Here is a 26,748-nt window from a genome sequence, read left to right as displayed (position 1 = left end):
TTAGCCTCCTGGATCAAATGTAATCACTGAAGGTCTGTGTGAGCAAGCTTTCTTGTTACCTCTTATCCGTGGAGCTGGAGGCCTGGTTCATCTCACTGTTGGAAATGAAGTTGCGGATTTCTGAGAAGTACGAGTCCTCCTTCTCATCTAAAAGTGCATGATTGTCTGGCTCGGAGTTTGGGGAGGAGATGGTGGTTCCTAGGTTGGAAAGCATCCCGGACTGTTGGCTCACTGTTGGGGAAAGCGTGCAGTCATACACATCCACACGCATAACCACACATGGACATGCACAGCAGTCACACACACACACACACACACACACACACATGCACACAAGCATGATTAGTTTGATGATCATCAGACATACATAATAGATAAGTTTAAGGATAATTATAAATATTGTGGTTGTTATTACTATTATACACATTATTCACATTTTAATATAACATATTGTGCTATTTTCTTGTCATGAAACTGGGTTAAATATCTTTTAACAAAAAGGTTTTATATCATTTGTGTTCTTACAAATTCTTGCATGATTTTACATAACCTTAGTATAAAGATGGATACCACTGTTACATACGGCATCACAGGAAATGCATTTTATTTTTTTGGTGACACTTTTTGGTTAATTTAGTCTTTATTAAAAAGAAATAGTGGAGAGATGACATGAAAAAAGGGAGCGAGAGATGCAACAAAGGTCCCCAGCCAGATTTAAACTGGGACGTTGCAGTTAATGGTTGGCATGTTAACCCTCAAACAAAAGGGGGCAGCCCATAATCTTGTCTATGTTTTCATCCTGGAACACTAAAAATATAAGAAGAGGATGTGACACTGTCCCGGAAGAACTGAACCAAACTGTTCTGGTTACTCCTTTATTTTTCCTAAAAGACATGTTTGACTTGTGCATGTGTAGTCAAACTCCAACCTTACTTTAGACTATATATTTAGGGGGCATTTAAAGGTTTAGAAAAATATTACCCCTTCATTTATCTTATTTTTGTTCTTTTTCTTACAGATTTCATAACATTGCTTTTGGATGAATCACAGTGGTATTTTAGGGTAAAGGATGGTGTAATTTTCAAAATATGAGAATAGCAGTGTTTGTGTTTAAGTTATGTATGTTTTCTTAGTCTGTATCTTTGCAATTTACGTTGCATACTTTTAGCAGATGCTATTCGCTTACTTCAATTTGACTCAGAATTAACAATCAAGGATACATCGTAAACAAAACATATGGGCGCTCAACAATGAATTGCCTCTTATTAACATATCCAAGTCAAACAATTGCATCCCTTGGTATTTGAGCAAGTTAGTTTGTGCGTTGGTGATGTCACAACCGTTTACAGCTCCACTGGTTTATAATAAGTTGCATAAGGTAGAAACCAAGTGTATTGCTGTGTTTCATTAGGGTGTCATTTCAAATTTAGCACAATTGTGAAGCATGGATCACTTGAATGTAAGTGTTCAAATACACAATCATTCAATTAAAAAGTTTCTTCCACACTGGGCATAAAAAGGCTGTTTTTGGCAACGCAGTAGGAAAACTCAAGTGTGAATTCTTTAATTAAGTGATTTTCCTACATCAAATCAGCACCGAGCTTAGAATTTTTTGATGTGCAGATTTAAAATGTTCCAAATGGGTAATGTGAGCCATTCATTATTCATCCCATTAACCTAACACAAATACCAACTCCCTGTTAATAACTACATTTCAGTTCTCACAGCCTCACTTTTCTCAGAGAACATTGAGTCAAAGATGTTGCAAACTGACCAGGGATGTTCTCGTGCTCGTGCTTCTTGAGATGACGGTCGAGGTTGGTTTGTTGACCGAAGCAGCGGTTGCACAGGTGACACTTGAAGGGCTTTTCCTTGTTATGGATGTTGCGAACGTGGCGTTGAAGATTGGATGAGATGCTGAATGAGCGGTCACAGTATTTACACCTGCCAAAGGAGAATATAGTGAGCAGGGACTTCAATCAGAGATGGAGGCAGTGTTCATGGTGATTTTATAACCCACCTGCTGAGGTGAGCACTTCTTAAGGCTTTTTTAAAAGGACATGGATGTTTAAAGAAGCAACAAATAGGCTTTAGACATTTAGTGGTGGAGCACAACTCAGAAAATCTTTCAGGAATTGGAATGAAAAGAATAATAGGAAGGCAATGGAAATGAGTTGCTGATTGGGATTATTATATTATATAGATTTGTGGAGTCAATGAAAAAAACTATAATCATCCAAACTACAAAGTGGCTATGTTACCAATGGTATTCTCTAAATCCAGTTTTCTTTTTGATTTTGTTTGGCTTTTATCCGCCAAAGATGCACCGATCTGGTTCCTTAACTCAGGGCATCTGGTAATAGCAATTTCCAATTTGATCCCAGAGCTCTCTCTTTGCAAAAATAAAAATATTTACACCACAGTGCCTGGAACTCATTGGGATCATTACTGTCTAAGTAAAGTTAGTCCAGAAATTGATTAAGCCAAGCAAAAAGACTGAACAAAAGCAGTGCCAAGCAAAGGGATGTCAAGTGTGGAGAATAGCAGTGAGACAAGCAGACAAAGGGAAATAAATGAATAAAAACATCTGTGATGACTAGACTGAACTAGAATAGAATACCTGTAGGGTTGTTCCCCTGTATGTGTCCGCAAGTGTCTGGTGAGGTTTGCCGAGCGAGGAAAGATTTTCCCACAGTACCTGGAGGGAAGAATGCAAAGGAAGGCAGGGAAAAGGGTGGTTAAGTAATCAGTGTATTTTACCAACACTGCAAACATTTTATGTAACAGAGTGCAGTGTCATGTATGTAGACATGTCCTCCACACTGGAAATAACACGCTGCACCACAGGCCACTTACCTGCAGGAGTAACGCTCCTTGCCCTTGCGGAGGATGGCGTCTGAGAGGGAAGGTGGTGGTGAGCGGAAGTTGAACAGTGGATGAGCGTGTTGCAGTGAAATGGGCGGCACATCCAGTTTTAGAGCGCCAAAGCTCTCAAGCTTCTCTGTCATGTTCTCCATGGCTGACATCTGAGGAGATGGTAGAAAACAAAAAAGGGAACAGGTAAGAGCAAATATTTTGATAAGAATTAAGATATATATTTTTTTTCGAAAGTGGATCACATTCATTCAATCAAATTAGGATTTGTGTATTATAAATGTAATTAGAAACCTTGTAGTGAAAAGCTCAACTTAGCAATCCTGGCATTTTATATATATATATATATATATATAGAGAGAGAGAGAGAGAAGAGAGAGAGAGAGAGAGAGAGAGAGAGAGAGAGAGAGAGAGCAAAGGAAGCCCTGAAAACAAAGACACAATGTCAGAAAACAGGGAGTGAGGGAAAGAGGAAGAAGGCGGAAGCTTAGAGGAAGCAGTATATCAGAGTTTAGCCTTAATAATTAATTGTGCTAAAAGCGAGTCACCTCAATGACCTATAACACATTCAAAAATGCTCAAGCACTATTCCTCCACTGCCCCCCCCCCCCCTCCCCACCCTTTCATACACCGTAACCTCCAGCTTCAGTGCTTTGTTCTCTACCTCTTATGTTCTTCTGCCGAAGCTACTGCTGCAGGCTGGCAGACTGGCTAAATGAGGCATTTAAGAGTCCCGATTGGAGCTGTACAATATAGTTTGAGATACCCCCAACTGATAGCCGCTTCCCCTCCCTTACAAGCATGTGAACAAAAGGGGCCAGTTATGTAGGAGTTTATTTGCCAAAAACAGCTTACATCCTTCCTTTTTTTTAGTGAATACGAGACGGGAGAGACGGGGACAGACACTGCGTCTCGATGTGTTTATTCGCAGTCTGAGAACGTGTGGAGGGGGAGCAGGGTGATTCAGACATGAGACTGAATTAGAGGTGGCATTGTTTTTGTTTAACTGGGAGGATCACAGCTGAGACACAAATGCTTGTGAAAACTTTTTCTCCCAGGGATATTGATCAATTATGAGATGATGCCATATGATGGAAAATACAATGTTAAGTACAGGCTGAATGTAACTGAGAACAGTTGCCATTAAATACTTTTTCGTTTACAAATTACAGAAAAAATAAATCCATGTTAGCTTTTCTGATATCATTTTGTAAAGTCCAAACGACACACATATTATGTATGATGCCATATAGGAAAATGCATGTTCATTTTATCTAAATGTATCTGTCTGCCTATGCACCAAATGAGTGTTTTGCAAAGTCACAGTTGATAGAGGACACAGATTTCCAGGTCAGATTAAACAGTTTCCCCAACGAGAGCCCCCCATTCTCCTGGAGACAAACACAGGATGTCCTTGATGGACACGGAGCTATTATCTAGCCAGCCAGCCAGCCACAGAGAAAAAAATTGGAGGGGGTTGAGTTATTAGCTGGCCTGTGGGCTCCCAGTGAATGAAACAATGCCACAACTAAGATTAGCGTGGCCAAGAGAGGCAGTTTGTTACAATTCAAACGGTTATTATTCTCTATTTTATTAATACTATCATTCCTTGTAATCAAGACTTGTAGAGGTAGGGAGGGTCTGGGGACAGTCGAACAATGTGACTGATTATCAAAGGGGCTGCGATAACAGACTGTGTCTTCTGAAAAAGGTAGAAGTGACGAGGTACACAGGCGCCATTCAGTAAACAAAGGAAGAAATCATAGAGAACCCTTGAGAAAATAACATCAACACTGTGGAATGATGGTGCATAGGGCCCTATCAATTCAGGTTGCAGCAGCGTGGGAGGCAGGAGTGAGGTATTTTCACATAATACATGGTTTGAAAATAATAGTCAATTGTATCTGGGAATAATCAGCCTCTATGCAATACCTGGAGGTCAATTCCCATGTTTTGTACTCCCTTGCTGTAGTTCTTGTTCAAAGGTTTATGTACTTTTTGCTGTTTCTATTTAAGATTGAACCAAGTGCCTTCGTAGATTTGAAATGCGGCTGGGTGTGAGTGCGGTAAGTCTACCTGTGGATGGAAGAGTGGCGGTGAGGGCCTGAGGAATTTTTCCTTCAGAGCTCCGACGGGGTCGAGTAGCTTCCTCTTCTCCACCCTGCTGGACCAACAACGAGGCAGAGGGTTACGTACCAAGGTCAGAGTTCATCTACAACTTCATACCACACACTGAACACCTTCAATGTGTGAACATAAAAGCGTTACGGTTGCTCATGTGGAAATAGCAATTTCTGGTCTAATCGGGGCTAAAATACCTGTATATGGGGTCCATGAAGAATGCTGAGGGCTTGGCGTAGTGCAGGGGTGGAGGCTGGTGGCGCTGTGCGTGTTGCTGATGGTGCTGGGCGATGGATGACTGGTGCAACGACTGGGAATGGGGATGTGGAAACCCGGCTGGGGTTTCGTCCTTGATGGAGACCCCCTTTCCAACTCCAAATATGTGGTTCTTTCTATTTTGGGGCTCAGCTACCACACCATTATGACCACCTCGGCTCCGGCCGCCAATGCTCAGGTCTAACGGCTGCTCTTCACCGCTAGATTTTGCTAAAGGTCCACTACTGCTCCCAGTACTACTTTTGGGGTTTGAGGGGTTTGTTGGGGTGAGATGAGCTAACTTGGTCTCCTTGGCCTTTATGGTGAGATCAAATGGTGACTCTCCTGTGGAAGCAGGAGCTCGTGGTGCGCCAGACACCATCTTGTGCAGCTGCTCGTGAGGTGACTTGGGCTCTGCCTTAAAGAACATGCTGGGATTGAGGGCACCTCGATCAGCGCTGAAGGGGTAGAGGGAATTGTGGAAGCTGGGCAGAAACTGGAAGGGAAACATGGAATGGTAGGGCAATGGACCCATCTTCTTCTCCTGATGGAGACCAATCAAACCTGGACCAAAATATTTCTCAGCAATAGATGCGATGGCTTTGATGGAATCTGTGGTGACTGCATTGGGATTTGTGTGGGTGGGCGGGAGGGCTTGCTCATCAAGCGGAGGGAAGAAGGAGTGCTGGGATGATGCAGAAAACTGAAAGGGGCGATCAATAGCAAAGTTTCCAGAACTAGACACAGCTGTTATCAACGCACTGTCTGTGTCTTCTAACTGGTGGCCTTCTTGACTTGATATGGCCCCAGACGGCTTCCTTCTTTTACCACTTCGCTCACGTTCACTCTCTCCATCGCTCTCCAGGTCAGAACCATCACCTGAAGCAGTACCAGTGGTGGTGTCCAAATCTGTACCACTTGTGGTATTAACGTCTTCAAGGTCACTACCGTCAGACAAGTCTGCCATCTTAGATTTGGGCTTGGCTTCTCCAGAAGACAAATCCAGTTTGTTCTCTTTTTCTTTGACTTCCAGCTGATTCAAACTGTTACCTCCATTGGTGTTTGTGGAGCTAACCAGGGACAGTGGAGGAGCATCTAAGGGACTCCGAGGCAATTTCACCTCCTGACTGCCGCCGCCCAGCGGGCTCTTCAGCAAGGGGCTAGCCGGCAATAAAGGTGGTCGCGGATACAGTGATGGGGAGAAGAGACCTGGGAAACCATGAGGTAGGGATGGGAAGCCATGGGCTCCAGGGGAGAAGGGCAAGCCAGCATGAGGGTGATGTCGGGAGGGAAAGTAGTCAGTGAAGCCTAAACCTGACTGGTTTAGACCTTGAAGGTGGGGATGATGGGACTTGACCTTGGCCATGATGGGGCTAGAGCTCAAGGGGATGCCATGGTTGAACATCCCTGCTGGAGAGCCATAATGGTTTTTGCCCTCACAGAAGCGGCGATGCTTGTTGAGGGAGGAGGTAGTGCTGAACAACTGCCCACAGTCTTTACACTTGATCTGGGTACGGCAGTCAGCATGCATACGCTTGTGGCGGCAGAGGTTGGAGAACTGGGTGTAGGATTTGTGGCACACCTCGCCTGGGGGAGCAAATAGAGGCAGCCCATCAGGGCCTGGTTAAACCCATTTTAACACTGTCTCTAACTTTGTATACCAAATCAATAGCAACACATACATCTGAATGGAAAATGCTGATGAAATAGCTCTAGGACAGATCTGTGGATGACACCAACCACTCATTCTGCTAATTGAAACTGCCAAATTGTTCCTAAACTACTGTATCTACATTGTATGTATTTTACAATAATAACTGAACATATGCAAGAAAGAACATAAAATATATGTGTAAATAAATACCTTAAAGAGAGCAGAACAATTTGACTCTAATCCATGATTAAAAAATATGTGTAATTAATTTAGCTTTTTTTATTACTATTGTCGTAGTATTCCAAACTAATGTAAATTATATGTCACAGTGTTTGCTAGGAAAAAAAGAGTAAACAGATCAAATGCATTATTTACATCATACAATCAAATTAATAGCAATAGAAATCCGATCCCTGTATGACCGGTATGCTTGGTTCAAACAATGTAAACTGGATCAAAAAGTAGATGAGGTGGACAACAAATAGGTAAAAAATAAATGGACTGTTAAGAAAAAGGCAGTCATTAACTTAGAAAGCTCTCACTTACAGATAAAGGGTTTGACACTGCTGTGGATGTGCTTATGCTGCTTGAGGCCTGACGAGGTGGCAAAGGTCTTGCCACACTCAGGGCACGTGTGAGCGCGGGCCCCCACGTGCTGGGAGCGGATGTGACGCTGAAGGTTGCTGGGATCTGTGAACACCTGAAATTTGAAATAAGTGTATGAAAATACAACGTACGCTAAACAATGCAAAAAAATGTTTGTTTTTTTCCAGAATGACTAAATCTATGTCCAGTGCCTTTATGAATGAAGCCTAAAAAAACAAGACCAGCAGAATTTCTGAAGCAGATGATAAAGCCTGTGTGTATGGTGTACAACTTACGTGCCGGGTATGCTGTACCTTATCACAGTTTTCACACTCAAAACGCTTGCCACTGTCATGTGACATCTGGTGACGGATGAGGTTGGACTTCCAGTTGAAGGCTTTGGGGCACTGGTCACACTTGTACTCCCTCTCCTCTGTATGGACTATCATATGTTGGCCCAGACTTGATAAAGAGAGCACAAGACCATCAGTGAAATCAATACATCCTACAAGTCACGAGCCATAGGATGAATGGACTGTATGTGTTGAGTATGGTAGAAATTGTTATCATGCGTCCGTGTACCTGTACTCATTTGGGAAAATCTTCTCACAGTCTTTACATTCGTGGACGGGCTCGTCGCTGTCCTCGCGTTCCTGTTTGAAGTCCTCTCTCAGTGTGTCAAAGATGGAGCCGGTACTGGAGCATGAATACTTCTGGTGCCGCCGCAGCTCAAGTGTTGAGGAGAACAGCTCATCACAGTCTTCACAGCGGTACATCTGCTCGTCTGCACATACAAAAAATACATACGCATATACGGTAGGTTTAGCCATCACACAATTAAGCTTCCTGAAATATATAACACCCATTTAAATTCCCCTGAGTCTACCTATTAACAATTAAATAAATTACTATATTCCTTATATATTCTTGTTGTCAAAACTGCATTTTCCAGTTTCACCATTCTTTGAAAAATAATCTGTTTTATGTATCATCCAATGAAATATATTGAATACAAATATATTGATCAAATATTTATCCCAAAAACAAAAACGAAAAAGCCCTCATATAGAAAGAATAATCTAAATTTGGAGTAACCCATTTAATCTTTAAGAGCAGGTCAAAAGTAATTTTTAGTATATTAAGTACAATAAGTTTGTCAACATTTTAGGCAGCAACTGAGACAATTCACAGTATTAACGGAAGACATTTAAATGGTGACTTTTAATACATGCAAACATATATGACTACATTTTATGGGAGTCAAGACAAAACCTTGCTGTGCACAAAGAACCAATGAAGCGCTGCTTTGCCGCCTATTATTTATTAACTCCTGTAAGTCTCATATTCCTGACGATGCAGAACCAGTTATGCAGTTTTATTATAAAACTGTTGATGCTACTAAAAAAAGAGGAAAATATATTATCTGTGTGTTAGTTACAGCTAAACAGGCTCCTATTTAAATAATAAAAGCCACAATCCTGCAATTGACATACCCATAAAATTAAAATCAATTAGCAGTGAAATGTGGCCCGCATTAACACAGTTAATTGCTTGTTAAAGCAAGTGTTTGCTTGAGACTGTAGATGTAATAGCACACAAGGGAAACAATAGGGGCTGGTCTTCCCCTTCCATGTTGATAACCTTTACAATACTTCTCACCACCAAGGTCAAATACATAAAACTCGGGCCAGCTTTTTCAATAGCAAGTTCCTGAGTCAGACGCCAAGTTCAACAGATCAGGGGGAAAGCCCAGCGGAGTGTCTCTGTGCACAGGCATTAATGTGTGTACGTGCGTGTGTGAGTGTGCACGTGTTTATGTGAATGTTTTCCAAAAAGAATGAGCCACAAGGAACAGAGGTAAGCAGGGGCACGGTGGCGCCAACCCCATGGTGATTTCAGCGCCAACCTGCCATCCCCTCTTTGCCATGACCCAAGCAGCCAACGCCTGAGTCGGCCCCCCAGGTGCCGCAACACGCCATGCACACCAATCCATCATTTCAAGGTCTACTAAATGAGTTTATCCAAAAGGACTTACAGTGCATGGCTCACCTGTTTTCTACTGCATGTGACCGTTTATCCAGCTGGAACTTCTTGGGCATATTAAAAGGGCATTAGTGTAGCAACAGCAATGTGTCTAACCTTGGGGAGAAGGATAAATGACCTTCTGGTCAATGGCCCATTACACTGAGCTTAAATGCTCAACTAACGCGCTCGCTTTGACATCAGCGTGCACATATTTCACGGAGAGCATTTGCTCTGAAGCGCAAACATGTCAGCACTCAGATACTTTTGTCTGTCTCCTTTTAGAGCGGAATATGCTTCGGAAAGAAAGGGGCGCGCGACTACAATCATTTTTGTTGAATTTCAAACGGAACGTGGGTGTTGACTAAATCTCTGCGTGGATACTCAGGTGTGCATGCGTCTCAAATGTGTCTCAATGAGGATACTCGTAAATAAAGGTGCGTGCGTGTGTCTATCAGTTCCTGTGTTTCTTCAGTAAGTCTGGTCTGGGCGGGTGGGGTGGTGTTTGGGGGGGGGGGGGGGGGGGGGGGGGGGGGTATAAAGGGGAGACTAATAGCTCTCTGGGAGACGAAGGGAAGCACAATTATGTGCAGTTTAACAGCTAATCTGGGAGCATGGGTGAGGTCTCAGGGGACTCCTCAAGTCCTCTACTTCAAATTCCTTCTCCGATAAGCCAGACACAGAGAGCAGGGCTGCACTGCCAAGCTCCTACTCAGCCGTGCTACCTTTCTCTCTCTCACACACACACACACACACAGACACACACAGACACACACACACACACACACACACACACACACACACATGGAGACAAAACAGACATCATCCCTTCAGTAGCTGGACTTTGACTGTCTCTCTTTGTGCCTCTCTCTTTCTGCTTTTCTCCCTGCACTTACAAATAAACATCCTCAAACAGTGTACGAATTGTTACACTTTTTCCTTGTCTGCCTTCATCCCTCTCGCACACCAACACATAACACCAAATACTTCGGCTCTGACACACACATTCTGGCAGGTGCAGTGTCTCCCTTTCTGCCTCCCTCTCTCATATATATCACATACATAGGCCTACACACAAAGGAATTGAACAAATAATTTACAAGTCAGCTCCATTTTTGACGAGCTCCTACAACATGCCAATCTGCTTCTTTTCATCAATCAAGTTTGCTCTGAGCTTCTGTTCCCTCTCGTGTCTTTGGCGTGGAGATCCGTGCAAACTCTGCATCACGCAGGGAAAAACCCGGTGAACTGCAGAACATCTCACGAACATCTTGTTCTCACTTCACCATTTTATAGTCAATGACAAGTAAGAGTAACCAGATTTTTTTTTTTTCAACCGTGGTTCCAGAAAGACTGGAAACATAACAAAGCAATGTTACCTGACAACAGCATTTCACCACAATAAGTCCAAGATGTTTAAAGAAATACAGCAGAACTACGGCCCCCTTTTCCGCTTAAGTGAACTCTGAAAGAAAAGCCCAGATCGACAGTGAATAGCTGTCCAAACTAGATTATGAGATAAAATATTGGATATATTATGTCTGACGTTTAGAGGCACGGTTAAAACATATGAATGAGGTTACCCACTCAAAGGGGGGACGGGCGGGTGAGAGCACCTACAATTGTGATGCACTTTGAAATGTGATCCAGTAGGCCTGTACACTGTATATGCAGACATCAGTGTTCAGCAAGGTGTAGCGGAGCATTTAACACACAAGATCTTACAGATTTTAGAGCTATAAGAAAAAGGAAAGATCAAACTAAAACACACATGTATTTATTTGGAAGATAGATATAAAGTCACAAAGGATGTATTATTTATTACATTCGACAACACTGACCCAGCAGCCAGTGTCAGGCGATAAGGATTATTTTTCCCTCAACATCAATTGTAATTTGCTAAATATTTGACACATGTCTAACTAAAAACGTGGATTTAAAAATTGGCTTAATAAAATGTAAAGTATTTTAGGCTGCCAGGTTCAATCAACTTGTATCTTTTCAATTATTTAACAATAGGCTATAACCCACATGTGCTGTAGTTATTTTTTAACAGGAATATTAAAAGTACCACTAAAAATAATAACGTTTAGAGGTTTGATCAACTTTTTTTTCTTACTCAGAACACGGGGCTGATTCCCAGGGGCATCAAGTAACTAAACACGCATGGCAAAGTCCATAAGTCTGATACTTTGTCGGCCTAATGGCCATTCCAACGTAGGCTGATTTTCTGAGGACAAACTGCAACGTTGACTTGTGAAAAGTAAGATAGAATTATTAGTATTATTCTTTTGCTGAAATGTGACAAATATAACTCCAAACTCTCGGCTCAAAGGTCCTGAGTGCACCCATATAAAGTGTTCTTAAGGATATGACTTCCTAATAATTTCTGCTTGATCCTGGCTTTCAGTGAGCAGAACATTTCTACTCACTAAAGATGGAATATGACAAGTGCCAATTGACGCCCGAATAGAGAATTACAGGCAAAGAGGCCCATCACATTGCAGCATTGTAATGGCACAATTCAGACCAGACTCTTAGGAGTATAGCCTTCATTATTGGCAGGCCAATTCTAAATGACAGGTCCAAAAACGGCTTTAATGCGGGATTTAATTCTATCCTGGAAATTTATGATTCGAATAATTCACATTTCTTGACGAAAAAAAAACTTGGAGAGAGAGCGAGAGAGAGAGAGAGAGAGAGAGAGAGAGCGATAGAGAGAGCGATAGAGAGAGAGAGATGGTGTCTTTTTCCCCGTCACATTAGCGAGGTTATGGAGTGTGTTGGCCGCGAAAGCAGCACAGGATGCAGGTTGGAGTTTGTTTAAAATGTACGCTAATGACGCGCATTAATCTTACCTTGCAGGTTGGGTGCCATGGATCCCTCCGGGAAAATGCCGTCCTTCATATACACTAGGAGCTCCTCCCCTGCTTCAATGTCCCGGACAGCTTTATAATAAATCTGAGCGAGAGAGAGAGAGAGAGAAAGATAGAGGGAGACTTTAACTTAAGGTCAACATGGAATTAATAAGCCTGGACCCCAACATATTTATTAGCGCAGATGAAGAAAAGAGCTACTGCTGAAATGGATCATATCAACATGGTTATTATTAAGACATTAAAACGCCATGTCAAAAATAAGATACATAACCCAGACTAGAGCAGATTTAAACATATTTTGTTTGCAATATTTCACAAATTAGTCGTAGGCCTACTCATTAAACGCCTCGCCGTCAGAGGTTACTTTAATATATACTACACAATGGTGAGTTTTCTTCTGCATGTGCTCAATGTTTATAAGCTCAAATAAACCAAACGAATAGAAAAAATAAAAGAAATCCCTTCTTAAAAATCCATTTAAAAAAAATACGTTGTTTCACGAAGAATTACTCAAATATTTCAAAAAGAAAGAAAATGCAGAAGGAATCCAGACGATGCCAATACTGCTGTAAAACGTCTAAATAGACGTAAAAAGTGGCGAACAAACGAAAATAAACATCAGACAGCTCAGCTGCTCTGTTGCATTTTTCATTCACATTTGCAGCAAACGGGGAAATGTCGGGTCTTAACCTGCACATCTATTCATTTGATCATGGTCATTCAATTTGTGTGATCAGGCAGAAATTACTGCTGGATTATGAAGGTTTTTTGCTAGATGTAAGGACAAGGAAAACTGAGGAATTATAAATAATATCAATATTCGAGTCCATTCAGAGCCGAGGCCTTATCGAGTATCTATCGAACAACTCGAAAATCCGTTCACCAAACGAAGCCTACACATAAAGCCTTGTCTAAAGAAAATTCATTGCAATGGATCATAATTAACGTGAATCATTTTCTAATAAAAAATAGGCTCACAGCTGCTTTCATGCATTCCAATAACCCACAGCACCACCACTTCAAGGCGCATACAGAAGTTGTGATCTATCAACACATGGGGGCGCTCTGCACCAACTGAACGATGTCATCACAAGGAAGGCAGAGCGCAGACACACACACACACACACACACACACACACACACACACACACACACACACACACACACACACACGGAGAGAGGCCGGTGAAAGTAACTTCCAAGACTTAGTGCTCAACGAAAAAGGAGCAAATGACTAAAATCAATTAAAATATCACTTATAATAATGCTAATTATTTGTAATTATTGATATAGGCTACGTATTTACAACAATTAGACAACACACAGTGGCTGCGGCAGCCTCTCTGCGTGGTTTCGGTCTGACCTTTCTTTTCTCCGAGAGACGGAATAGTTGCGAAAGTTGCGCGGCGCTGCGGAGAGCCTCCAGCTGCAGTAGCACTTCAGTCCCCGTGGAGTTGGCAACACAACCCATAGTCGGTCTACCGGAGAGGGACCCGGGCGCTGGAACGGACAGGGCCGGAGAGAGGAGGTCGCGGAGCGGCCAGGCGCGCGGCAGACGGTCGGTGATCTCTCCCTGTGGCTGAATGAAGCCCGACGCTCCTCTGCTGGGCTACTCTCTAATCTAGTCAGTGAACGCGTCTTTGATGATGATGAGCCTCTCTCTCTCTCTCTCTCTCTCTCTCTCTCTCTCTCTCTCGCTCTCTCTTTCTGACTCTCACTCTCTCTCTCATTAGTGATTCCCCATTGCCCCTCGGTGCTCTCTCGGTTACCCGTCGGCCACTCCTCCTCGTCTTATCTCCAGCCAAAAGGATTGAGGGATCTGCGGCGCAGACCCCTCCCCGCATCTCCGATCCCAGCCGCCGCTTTGGCCGCTTGATACATCTGTTATTGATGTAAATAATGGATAAAGCAACCTGACAGACTTGCACTCACTCTAGCGGTCAATCTATCACTCTCAAACGCACGGGGAAAATACACGCACGCGGAAATATATATAAGCACATACATGTATCGCCTATATAGGCATTTTTCTGATTAACGTTATTTAGGTTTGATTAGAATGCAGAACCATTATTTCGTTCAATTTCTTCCAGTCTGGCCTAGACCTACCTGCAGAAAGGCATTGATCAATTCTTCAGGTTTGGATTTATTTGTGGTCAGAATAGCAGGCCTAAATTAAACTGGGATGTTTTAAGGTGATATTTTAATACACCTTGTGAAAAACAAAAGTTGTATTAATTCACCATAAACAAATTATTTGGATTATTAATTATTCATATCTTTATTTTGATTTTCTTAATCTGTATCTGTAGCGGAAAAAAAAGAAAAGAAAAAAAACGTTCAATACGCGAGACACGAAAATGTGCATGGAATAAAAACACTTGAATTAACTATAACAACAACGTAATATGCTATTTAAGTAATTTACATTATATATCTTGCTATTTATTTATTTTAAATATTTTTGCTTAATTTGTGGCGTTAATGACACATCCATAATCAGCAAATATTACATTTTCTTTCTTTCTAATGATCTAGTTGATAAATGAGGACATTTTAATTACATTCCTAATACATATTTGAAATGTCTGCCATATTTTGAATATTTTATGAATCTTTGTTTGTTTGTTTGTGTGTGTATTCTACAGTAGGGCCTGTACACTCAGATCTGTCTTGACCTCTTCCCATCTCTGTCCAGTGTTCAGGGGACAGATGCCTCATCGATCAATGCCAGCCGTAGGGCCCACAATAATCCCCCACTGTGGCCTCAAACACACACACACACGCAAACACACACACACGCAAACACACACACGCAAACACACACAAACACACAAACAGTGTTGAAAAAGGCCTCCACTCCAAAACACAAAAGATGAAGGACTGACAAGAAGGTGGACAAGGTTCATCTTCTCTTTAAACCCCCATCAACTACCCACCCAACACACACACACACACACACACACACACACACCCAACACACGCACACACACACTCAACCCCTTGTGCTCTCTCAGCCGTTTCCTTCAGTATATGCAACTTGGCCTTCGAACCGCTGAATGGCCTCATTTATGAACCGGTTTTGGGTGATTGTTGGGAACTATTTAATAGGGGTAGACACCCACACGCAGATGCACACTGTAATGGCAATTTCCAGACCCCATGTATTCTCCAATGCAAATAGGCCCACACTGGTCAGTATACTAATCTGAACATATACTTTGTCCACATTGCCCAAGCAGAAACCTTACATGTTACTTCTCTGAAAATACATGTTATGCCTCTGCAAAGGGCAAGCCCTGAGTGCCTTACTCAATATTCAAGGACAGGATGAGATAGGTGGCCCGTGTCATCTTTTTAAGATGCTGTCTTAGCACCGGTTCAAGATAATGCGTAACTCTCTGATCTCACTGATTGTCAGTTTGTATACAAATTGACACCTCCTGTGCTCATGGCACATTCACTCAGCTCATTTATTTGATTGTGTTGTGAGTCCATCTGAAGATGCTGAATTAAACTAACAGAAAGAAAAGAAATTGCCACCACAACACATACACTCACATAGACACACACATAGACACACACACACACACACACACACACACACACACAAGGAGGAACTGTTGATTTGCCTTGTTTGTTTGGCCATCATTAAGGTGTCTGAATATTGCCTTAGGATGAAATTGCAAGCAAGACTAAGTGAGAACAGTTACTCGAAATCTGTTTGTTTGATGACTGATTCAGAAGAACAGAAAATACTATGGCCATCTGTAAATGCCTACACTAGTACACCTTTCTGAAACACACACACACACACACACACACACACACACACACACACACACACACACACACACACACACACACACACACACACACACACACACACACACACACACACACACACACACACACACACACACATTCCTCTTATTGGAATGCCAAAAGCAATTCTAAAGAAACTGTGTCCAGAGCAAATTTATTGCACCTGATGTATATGGAAACAAAAATATAAAAAAAATACCAAATTACTGCATGACCATAAATATCTAAATTATGCATTATCTTGCAAACATTTGTTCATCTTACATCATTAATGACAAACAAATAAACAAATAAATTATCCACTTTCTTTTAAAAGGTTACTTCCCGCATTTGAATTTGCCCTGTGTGCACATATTTCCATAAACTCATGCATTGTGCATGCGGATATAAAAAAAAAAGTAGAGAAATCACTGAATAGTCTGTTAAATTATACATTTTAGCACTGAGTGGCTGTGTACGTGTGTGTGTATGTGTGTATGTGGTGTTCCTAAATAAATGATAGGGTCATACCTGTGAGCCACTACACCAAGCAACTGGTCAGGCAAACAAAAGCAAAGCTGTTCTCTAAGTACAAATAACTGCAAAACACATCAAAAAACAATCATGCACGTGGCCTCTCTGGGTCTGATAATTCTCCACAATTTTCGCCTGTGCCCTGATTCTTTCTTTGACATTGTGTGGCAGTGGCAGGGGGCACTGATGTGAAAATCTTAAAAGGATTAGGCGGGTTGGTGTTGCCAGCCAATTGGTGCTTGTCAATCTCGGAGGCCCCTGTGTGTTCCCTCTCTCTCTTGGTCCAAGCTGCCTTTCTCTCTATCGGTCAGGCTTAATGTCTGAAGCTTAAATGGACACACTAGCCTGTCCCTCCGGTGTGACAGAGTGACAGGTGGCAGATCAAGACATGAGGACAGAGAAAGGAGACAAAGACAGCGAGGAACAGGCGGCTAGAGACCGAGGCAGGAGGGGGAAAGAGCCATGTAGGCAGGGATTAGGAAACAAATAAGAGTGGAGTGACAGGAATGTGGAAACACACAGGCAAGTCATATGGATGCATTTGGCTACAGTCGTACCTCCATCATGTTTTCATGGTTTGCTTCTTTGTCTTTGTTTTGAACTGACAAGTCATTCTCATTGCTTCTTTGGATGTATTTTTTTTTGTACATCCCAGTACATGTTAGTTAATCATAGTAGTCCAAATTCAACTGAGAGTGAAATGTGTGTTAAGTATTGGCCAAGTAACACCGCTGGTATTTCATTTACAGAAACTGGAACAAGAGTCAGCAAAGCAAAACAGAAAAAAAAACACCTTCTGCAGGATAAATAAAAGCAGAAATATGCTAATATATTGCAGCCGTAAGTAGTGGCACACACATTGCATGAGATGGGGTTTGGGGTTAGGGCCTAGTTAAGCAGTTGGGTTTTTATGGGCACTGGCTGGGCATCTTTCCAAAAGTATCCCATGCCCTACCCAGGTTTCTGCAGAGAGAGAGAGAGAGAGAGAGAGAGAGGGTGAGAGAGACAGAGAGAGAGAAAGAGAGAGAGAGAGAGCACTGGCAACTGGCCCAGCTACAGACAGACAGTAGTGCCATTCCTTGGTCATTACCACCTACCAGCTTGCTACCAAATTGTAAACACGCACGTAAGTATGCACACACAGATTCAGACGGATCAACCCAGTGGTCAATCTCAGCAGATGGGAAAGGATGACCCCCCCCCCCCCCGAACCCCCACACACACCCACCCACCCTTGCTGACAACATGGTGCTCATATCTCGACCACAAATCCAACCATGGGCATGTCTGTCATGTCACTCACCTGGTCTCCGGTGAGGTGACAGGCGGCGAGGTTCTGCTCCTCAAATGACGAGGCAGAGCGGACGTATTTGAGCCAGCTGCTGCTGGTGGCGTCCGGGCCTGTGTCCAGCGCAAACTTGACATTGCCCATGTCATCCACCACCTGTTAGAGAGCAAGAGGTCAGATGTCAGTACAGGGACAAAACAACAGGCTATCGTCAACTATCAAACACTTGAAATATTTCTATAAATGACTTTTTCGGAGGAGGTTATTGACAGTTAAAAATGCAATTGTTACGGTGCACAGAGATTTTGGGTAAATTGTTTTCATTCATTTGAAATGTACTATTAACTATTAGGTAGCATACAGTTGGCATACGTGTGGTTTGTATTAACGTTAGCACTAATTCGGTGGTTGACTAGCAACAATTAAAGCAAAGACAACAAACGCTATGTCTGCAACAAAACAAAGGCAGTGAGGTGCGCCTCACGTTTTCAACCTGCAAAATGCGCTCTGTCTGATCAGGGACTAAGAAAGCTGTGAGTCTGTCAGTCAACTTTAAGACACAGAGGCAACGTGTCAGTGGGTGTTAGGACCACCTAACCTTGTCAATCCCAACAAAAAGAAGAGGAAAGAGGGAAAGGATGAGAAAGGAGGAGGGAGTGGACAAACTGGGGCTTCTTTCACTTGTCTAAAGACTTTCTCCGGCACATATTGATCACCCTTTGTAACCCCTACGCCCCCCGGAGACTCCAAGAGCGGGTTTCATGTTACCCGCTTCAACGGAGAATGAAGGAGGATGGAGGTAGAGGTGAAGCAGGAAGAGGAGGAGAAGAGAAGAGGGGTTTATTGTGGAGCACAAAGTGAGGGGAAAACCAGGAAGGAGTAACAATGCTTTGTGCCTAAAATCTCAATCCTCCCACAATTGTAAATTATGAATGATGACAATGAGGGAATGGAAATGAACACAAGTCCTCAAATTTGCCAAAGGAACAGATATTCGACAACTATTACAGACTCCAAAAGAGACAGCATACCTTTTAAAGGCCATAGATCGTTTCTACTCTTTGCTCCTTTGAGTGCATTTGTGTGTGTATTGGTATGTGAGTGTGACGGACTTCGGCGGTTCCGTAAATCTGGGGGCAGCTCGGCTGAAACCCCGAGGCCCACTCTCTCCACCCAGCTGGGGGTGAAGCTCCGATTTCGCACCGCATGTGATACTGAGCCTGTGTGAATCCTCAGGGGAGAACTGGCCTGAGACAGAGCAACTCCTCTAATTACAACTCCCAATCAGCCGGCCCTGCGTTCAGAGCTGACCTCTAGCTTGACTCTCTGCGTTCCTAATCACAGTCAAATGTCTGCTGGAGGAAATTGAGGTGTGATGGAGAAGAACCAACAAACCATCTGACATTTTTAGATGTGCAAAGTTCGTGAACCTCGCTAACTGGCTGCTTTTCTAAAGGCATGTTCAGGTTTTTTTTCTTTTTCCCAGCTCGTAAAGTGTGAATGGTCATGTTCTTGTTGTTTGGGTGAGCGCTTGCAGAAGGTGTATTTTTGTGGGTGGGGGTGCAGGTGCCAAGTTCGGTGAGTAAATATGTAAAAGGGTCTGGTTGGAGGTGTGGAAGAACTGCCATGTGGGCGTCTGTACAAATACTGCAACCGTTTCAGGCAAATGCATGTGCGCTTAGTTGAGTTAACATCTCGAGGTAACACAAATGTTTCTACTTTTGAGCCAAGGTGTGAGTTTATTTTCCTCACTAAATGTGCCTGTTGTAGAATAACAAAGCCTCTTAGGGCACTGGTTAAAAATAATCAAAACCGTAATCTTTGTTTTTGAAAAAAAACTGTGGCTACTGCTTATGTTAATGTATTTGCTGATTGTGAGAGTGGGAAAAGAGACCGTTAGTACATATCAGTTCCTGTTATGTATTTTCTGTAATTCACACCGAGATATTCAGAAGCAAATAATGAGATAATGTCCACTGGAAGAGCTTCTAAATAAAAACGGAACCTTATCCATTCCTCACTCTCCACATTTAAAGCTGTTGCCTCTTCTGCTTCCAGTTTACAACTTAAACAATCTGCTTGATCGAATCCAGATCTTTATTTTATGTGTGAAAACAGTCACCGAATACTAACCAGGCATACCCCCTCCTAACACCTACTACTCCACCCAATATCTTTTCTGGAGTCAGAGTGCACTTGTCACGTTACTGCCGGGGAGCTGCGACAGGTATCGTACATGTTTTATGAACACGGAGAAAAACTAAAATCCAGGTGGTGTCGAGGTGGGATTATTTCTTTTTTTAGGAGGAATAGGTGTGCGAAGGGAGGTGGGGAAGCCCGACAGTGCACAGACTGACCCACACATGTATGAATACTACCATGCCTACGTTTTGGGCATGGTAGTATTCATGCACATGCATTTTGGTTACCCCCTCCTCCTACACACACACACTCAAGGGTCTGATCAGAGGCTTAATGAGCTGCAGACCTGTGTGCTGTGTGTTTTTGTATGTGAACATGTGTGTGTGTTTGTGTGTGTGTGTGTGTGTTGTCTGGGAGGCCTGCTAACACCCTGTCTCCGGGTGGAAGCCTGATTTATAAGGCTTCAAATGAGGTGCAACAGAGAAGGAGAGCCAGAACAAGCCCACGGCTGATTGTTTGTTTATTTACCTTTCTTTTTCATTTTTCCCCCCTCACTACGTCACGGGGGGAGGAGGACCCGGGTGAAAACCATCAGCTCCACGAGCAAAGGAAAGGGTTTCAACAAAGCAAACCAGGCAGTTTTTTCCCTTAAGTTGTATCTCCTCCTTCAGATCAGAGGCTAGAAACAAGAACTTTTATACTAAAGATATGAGGAATGCCATTTTTATAGTTCAATTATTTTCATATATGTATAATGCTTTAACAACTAACGTCTGTGCACCTTGCATTGACACATTCTCATTCTGTTCATTTGGGCGACGACCTCCTTCCTCTCCACAATTAAAGGGTACTTTGGATCTCTTTTGTAGTTTTAGAGATCATTCTTATCAGAAATAACAAAATTCACCACGTTAATTGCTGCAATCTGAGAATACGGCAGAATTGTCAAAAATATGTTTGATAGGGAAATAAACACCAGCAATCAGACAATCACACCAGTTCAAACAAACCCCAAAGTAAGCCAGTTATTTGGAAGAGGAAATGAAGGCCAACATTAAAGATATTACCCAACCATGCCCATTGTAAACATCCATCACATTTCCTGGTTCAATGTTGACCTACTGCACTTGCTGTAGTTGTTTGCTTGTGCACTGAGGGATTATTGTCAACATTTCAGGAGAGTTCACTTTTGGTTTTACAATGTTATTGTAACTGATACAAATGATGGCAAATCCCATGAAAGTAAGTTGTACTAATTGAAGAGAATGATCCTTTAAGGCCAGTAAAGAGAAGAAAACAGTCACACTTATTAATTATTGATACTTTCATTCACTTCTATATCACGGATATTCTGCACAAAAAACACATTTTAACCTATTTTTTTGGGTTCAACAGCATCAAAAAATGATTCACATGAGAGCACACACAAACACACACACACACACACACACACACACACACACACACACACACACACACACACACACATACACACGTGCATGCGCGCAGAGACACAATGAGACTTCAGTGAAAGAGAAGCGGCCCTGAGTGGAGAGGATGCAGAGCAAACTCCACAGGAAGCTCTGATAAGAGCACAACACTTATATCGCTCCTCACAACACAAAGGGGAACCTTTGACAGCTAGGAACCTTTAATGGATGTCTCGGCAGGCCCTCTCCATCGCCAGTTATATCTGATGGATGTGTGTGGCGTGCAGGGCTGAATTAATAGAGGAAAGTTGCTTGTACGGATAGACGTTGGTGACAAGGCACATATTATGTTTTGTTTGACGGAGGGCAGAAAATAGAAAAGGCAGCTCGGAGCGCAGCGGTGGTTGTGATTTTGATGTGTGACGGAGATAGAAGCAGACGTATATGTTGTTGTGTCTCACAAAAATACTTTTATGAAGTGTGATCTTAGTGCTTTGTTGCACTGCCCCGGGTTTCAATGTGTGAACACACCCATGTTCGCATGTATTTCTATATGTGCTTGATAGTTTCAAAACGCTTAAATTGTAGCAACTTCATTCTTGTCTGTACATGTTTTCCATGTTGGAAAATAAACAAAAGTTGTTGTTTTTTGTATTAAATGCTTCATTCGATTGATAAATCAGTGATCAGTAGCGATCAGCGATATTGCTTTGACTTTTTCACATCAGAGGGTATCAAGACGAGCAACAATGGCCATCCTACGCGAAAGTCTAAGAGCATGCCCGTGTTGGATTCAGGTAGTCAAGTGTAATCACACAAAGCACATAGAAAGGGAGACTGTTTTTGCAACCAAAGTTTGCTGAAACATGTCTCTGCATTGAAGGTTTTTGCGGCCTGTCGAAAACAGGAAAGCAGCCTTGTGAAAATGTAAAGAGAAAGCTGACCCCTCCCCTGGTTCCCTTACTCATGTTCCGTGGAAGTGGCCGACGAATTAAAAAAGGTTGTGTCAAACAGAAAGAGGAAAGAACAAGGGACAGATTGCCTTTCATTATGGCTCTGGTTTTTAATCTATCTAGTTCAAGAATATGTGAAACTGTGGAGAAAGACAAGGGGGGTTGCATGCACTTCTCCTTGAAGCAGCTAGGGGGTAGCCTGGAGTGATATCTCTCCAGGTAGAAGGGCATACATTGAAATTAACGTCCCCTTTCCTCTATGCAGCTGTGTAAAACACAATATAAAAATGGTAATCAGAGTAAGACTTACATGCACGCACAAACACACACTTTGTTTCACTCTGACGAGAGGGCCAGTCATGGAAACAGAGCAGTGACAGTGACAGATTGAGTGGCTGTGAAGTGGGCTGCGGAGCTGGTTGTTAGATGTGTTGCAAATTAAGGTGCAGGAAGACTAACAAGACATAAAGAAGTGTGTGTGAGAGTGTGTATCCTTTCTGGAAAAGGGTCTGTTTCCAGTTGGGAGGTCCCTTAACTTGCTCACACACACACACTTACACACACACAATTACACACACAGGCGGACTAATAAAGCGGCTGAAAGATTACAGATCCTCACAGCCTCCCATGTGTTTGTGCACATTAACATGTATGTGTATGCGGGCCTGGCCTGTGTGTGATGGATGGGGGCCTGCAGAGATGACCCTACCCTGCCACATCACTCAACAGTCTAAATGAGTGTGTGTCTGTCCACATTTGTGTGTGAGTGTGTATGTGGAGGTGAGAGGTGGACATGCACACAAGGCGTCCTGTCAGTATACCCTCTCTTAATTCAGGAAGGAAAAAGACAGAGAATAAAAGATGGAAAGAAATAGAGAGAAAGAGATTAGTCATATTCTATTAACTTCAGCCCACTCTGGGTGACGATGGAGGGTGCGCGTGGGTGGGGGTTGTGAAGAGTAAGATGAAGGAGGAAAAGTTGCAAACACAAAACTGATTAAAGTGTCTAACTCTGAATTCTTAGTTTATTTTTTGTACTCAGATGTCAACAACATTGCCTTGTATTCCTTAGTCTGTTAATGAAATTTGTTGACAACTTTATTTGGAACTTGTCATTTTTACCTGCAAACAACAAATCTCCCATATGGCACAAACTTTGCATTTTTATTTTTTGACAGGTTTATAAAATGTGATAATCAGAGGCTTTGGAGTTATTTCCGAACATCATTTCTAAAAACTCAACATTTTTTAGCCAATAGAAAACATCATGCAAAAGACATACACACACACACACACACATTGTTCCAGAATGGCAACAATTGCTAAACTGATGTAAAACCACACACCAGAACAGACGCAGGGGAGTCTAATTTCAGTTAATTCAAAATCAAATTAAAATCATATGAAATATGAATTCAACATTTGTCAATCCAGCACTGTTCTGATAGTGAAGTTGACAGTATTTGTTAAGCATAACTCATTCATTTTCCCAGCCATGAGAGTCCTTCTCTTGATACTGAAAATCTTCCTTTTCCTCTCTTTGTGTCACCACCACAACGTCTCCTCATACCTGACTTTTAACGCATGTACTCTACGGAAAAAAAAGAAGAAAATACACCAAACCACCTGCACACTATTCAGTACCAAAAGTAACTGTCTAATGTAGAAGCCAAGAATTTATTTGTCCAACTAAATTCAAATATTATTCAAATATTATTCAAATGTGTTCTTCAAACACCTTAAAGGTACAAAGTGTAATACGTGGTCACATTCTCCCAACAACATTTCACCTCTACACACAATCAATCAATCATAAAAAAAAAAGTAAAAAAAAAAGCAAACTACTAACTAACAGAAGAAGAATACGCAATGTTCGACCAAATTGTTGAAACTATGTTAGCCGGTTAAAATAACACAGCGATCTTATAATTGTCTCGTGTGGCCTATAGTTTATAGTTAGCCATCTATGTGTTTGGTACACTGACCTACGGATGTCCGGTCTGTGTAGGTTTTTTTAACTATTCAAACTATCAAAACATACACAGACACTCTACCTAAAATGTGATTAACAAGCCCTCGGGAGAGCTCTTCTTCGTCCTCTCATGTTGTACTGAGGGCAGACTGGAGGCTACAGAGACTCGCGACATAACGTCAAAGCTGTAAGTTCTTCACATTCTATTAAAAATGTTAGATAATGTGAGAAGACATATTCTTAGCAATTGCGCTGACAATGTGGCTTTTATTACACATTTGATATTTTAAACCAAACAACTGGAATCTTTAAATGAATCCTTTGATTGAAATGAAGGATTCAACTATTTCTAGGAAAAATGTGTTGAGTCCAAATGAAGACAATCAGTAGCAGAACCAAAGTGTTTCATCAAGAGGAGCCATACTGTGAGTATAGATTGGACCTTGAAAAATAAAGTGTATGTGTGCGTGTGTGCACGAGTGTGTATGAGTGTGCGCGTAAGGCCAATTACTGATGCTGGTAATAGTACACCTGTGTAGCTATGTCTGGCAGTCTAATGACAGCTAAAGAGGAAACAGGCTGTAAATCCAAACACACACACACACACACACACACACGCACATGCACACACACACCTACACACACACACACACACACACACACACACACACACACACACACACACACACACACACACACACACACACACACACACACACACACAGACATCCTTTTATCAAGACAAGTTTGTTTTTGTCAAAGGCACAAGTGAATACAACTGTAAAAATGTATGTCTGTACTGTGTGTGAGCATTAGTTGTATCACTAGTAATATGTATGCAAGGTGTTGGAGTGTGTGTTCGCTGTGTGTGAGTGGATGTGTGGTGTGTGTGAAGGTGAGTGAAGGCGTGTTAAATGTGACCCATTTTATCTGGGCCGGGCAGCCATCGACATAATTAAAAACCAGGCAGGCAGGCCGGGGAGGGCCTGGGGCCTTGTAAAAGCCATCTGGGTTGTAGAGTGTGTCTGTGTGTGTGTGTGTGTGTGTCTACATGCATTGTGAGTGTCAGAATGTGGCCCGGCTCACTAATGACCCAACTTGCTTCTCTTAAATCAGCGTCTCTGCAGTCGCCGTCACAAAGCTATCATTTGTGGTGAGTGTGCATGTGCCACACTTAAAAACAGCATGTGAAAACTTCCAGTGTCTATCTCCCACACTCACAAAATCATTGTAAAGTCAAATCTAATTTTGTTTGAGTTTGACCCAGCTGACTTTTCCCTGAAGTGATACTTGAACAACAGTTCTCTTGCAGGTGGGAAATTGAGGCTAGATATGGGGATTTATGATCATGATTTCCTTTGAGGATTGCTGAATTAAAGAAGCTTTACCTTTCGTTAGCACCTCTTTACTAAATATGATCAATCTGTCTTTACTAACAGGCCATGTACCACAGTCCTTCAAAGTAGCTGGAATCAAACCTCTTCTTAAGAAGCTCACTCTTGATCCAGAGGTGTTGGCTAACTATAGACCTATCTCTAACCTTCCTTTCCTCTCTAAGATCCTCGAGAAAGCAGTCACAAATCCGTTGTGGGACATTCTACATAACAATAGTTTATTCGAGCATCTTCAGTCTGGATGTAGAGTGTATCATAGCACAGAGACAGCACTGATGAAAATAACGAATGACCTTCTACTTGCATCAGACAAAGGACTTGTCTCTGTACTTGTCTTGTTAGACCGTAGTCCTGCATTCAACATCATTGACCATCACATCCTATTACAGAGACTAGAACTCTGATTGGCATTAAAGGAAGCTCACTAAGCTGGTATATTCATCAGATCGATCCCTGTTTGTAGATGTAAACGATGAAATCCTCCATGCAGACCAAAGTAAGTCACGGAGTTCCACAAGGTTCCGTGCTTGGACCAATTTTATTCACCTTATATATGCTTTCTTTAGTCAATATCACCAGAAAACACTCCATGAACGTTCATTGCTATGCAGATGATACCCAATTATATCTATCGATCAAGCCAGACCAAACCAACCAGTTTGCTTTAAGGACATAAAAACCTGGATGACCTGCAACTTCCTGATGTTAAACTCAGACAAAACTGAAGTTATTCTGCTCGGCCCAGAACACCCTCGAAATCAATTATCTAATGATATAGTTTGTCTAGATGACATTGCCCTGGCATCCAGCACTACCGCAAAGAACCTCAGAGTTACCTTTG

General features: G+C 42.2%; 1 protein-coding gene across 1 annotated transcript in view; it reads right to left on the bottom strand.

The window, feature by feature from the left end:
* The window catches only part of prdm16 (PR domain containing 16), a gene marked incomplete at its 5' end in the record, with an annotated part of 170,884 nt that overhangs the window by 6,000 nt on the left and 138,136 nt on the right, over positions 1 to 26,748 (bottom strand). Inside the window, 11 exons of the mRNA XM_079181086.1 lie at positions 60 to 231; positions 1,775 to 1,944; positions 2,621 to 2,698; positions 2,857 to 3,026; positions 4,951 to 5,038; positions 5,193 to 6,837; positions 7,451 to 7,604; positions 7,804 to 7,951; positions 8,072 to 8,273; positions 12,370 to 12,472; positions 18,032 to 18,172. Of these exons, the coding sequence (XP_079037212.1) occupies positions 60 to 231; positions 1,775 to 1,944; positions 2,621 to 2,698; positions 2,857 to 3,026; positions 4,951 to 5,038; positions 5,193 to 6,837; positions 7,451 to 7,604; positions 7,804 to 7,951; positions 8,072 to 8,273; positions 12,370 to 12,472; positions 18,032 to 18,172 (3,071 nt within the window). The remainder of the gene's footprint in view (positions 1 to 59; positions 232 to 1,774; positions 1,945 to 2,620; positions 2,699 to 2,856; positions 3,027 to 4,950; positions 5,039 to 5,192; positions 6,838 to 7,450; positions 7,605 to 7,803; positions 7,952 to 8,071; positions 8,274 to 12,369; positions 12,473 to 18,031; positions 18,173 to 26,748) is intronic.

The sequence above is a fragment of the Pholis gunnellus genome, assembly GCF_910591455.1.
Source record: "Pholis gunnellus genome assembly, chromosome: 2".
Taxonomy (NCBI): Eukaryota; Metazoa; Chordata; class Actinopteri; order Perciformes; family Pholidae; genus Pholis; species Pholis gunnellus.
This window is presented reverse-complemented; position numbering and strand designations above follow the sequence as displayed.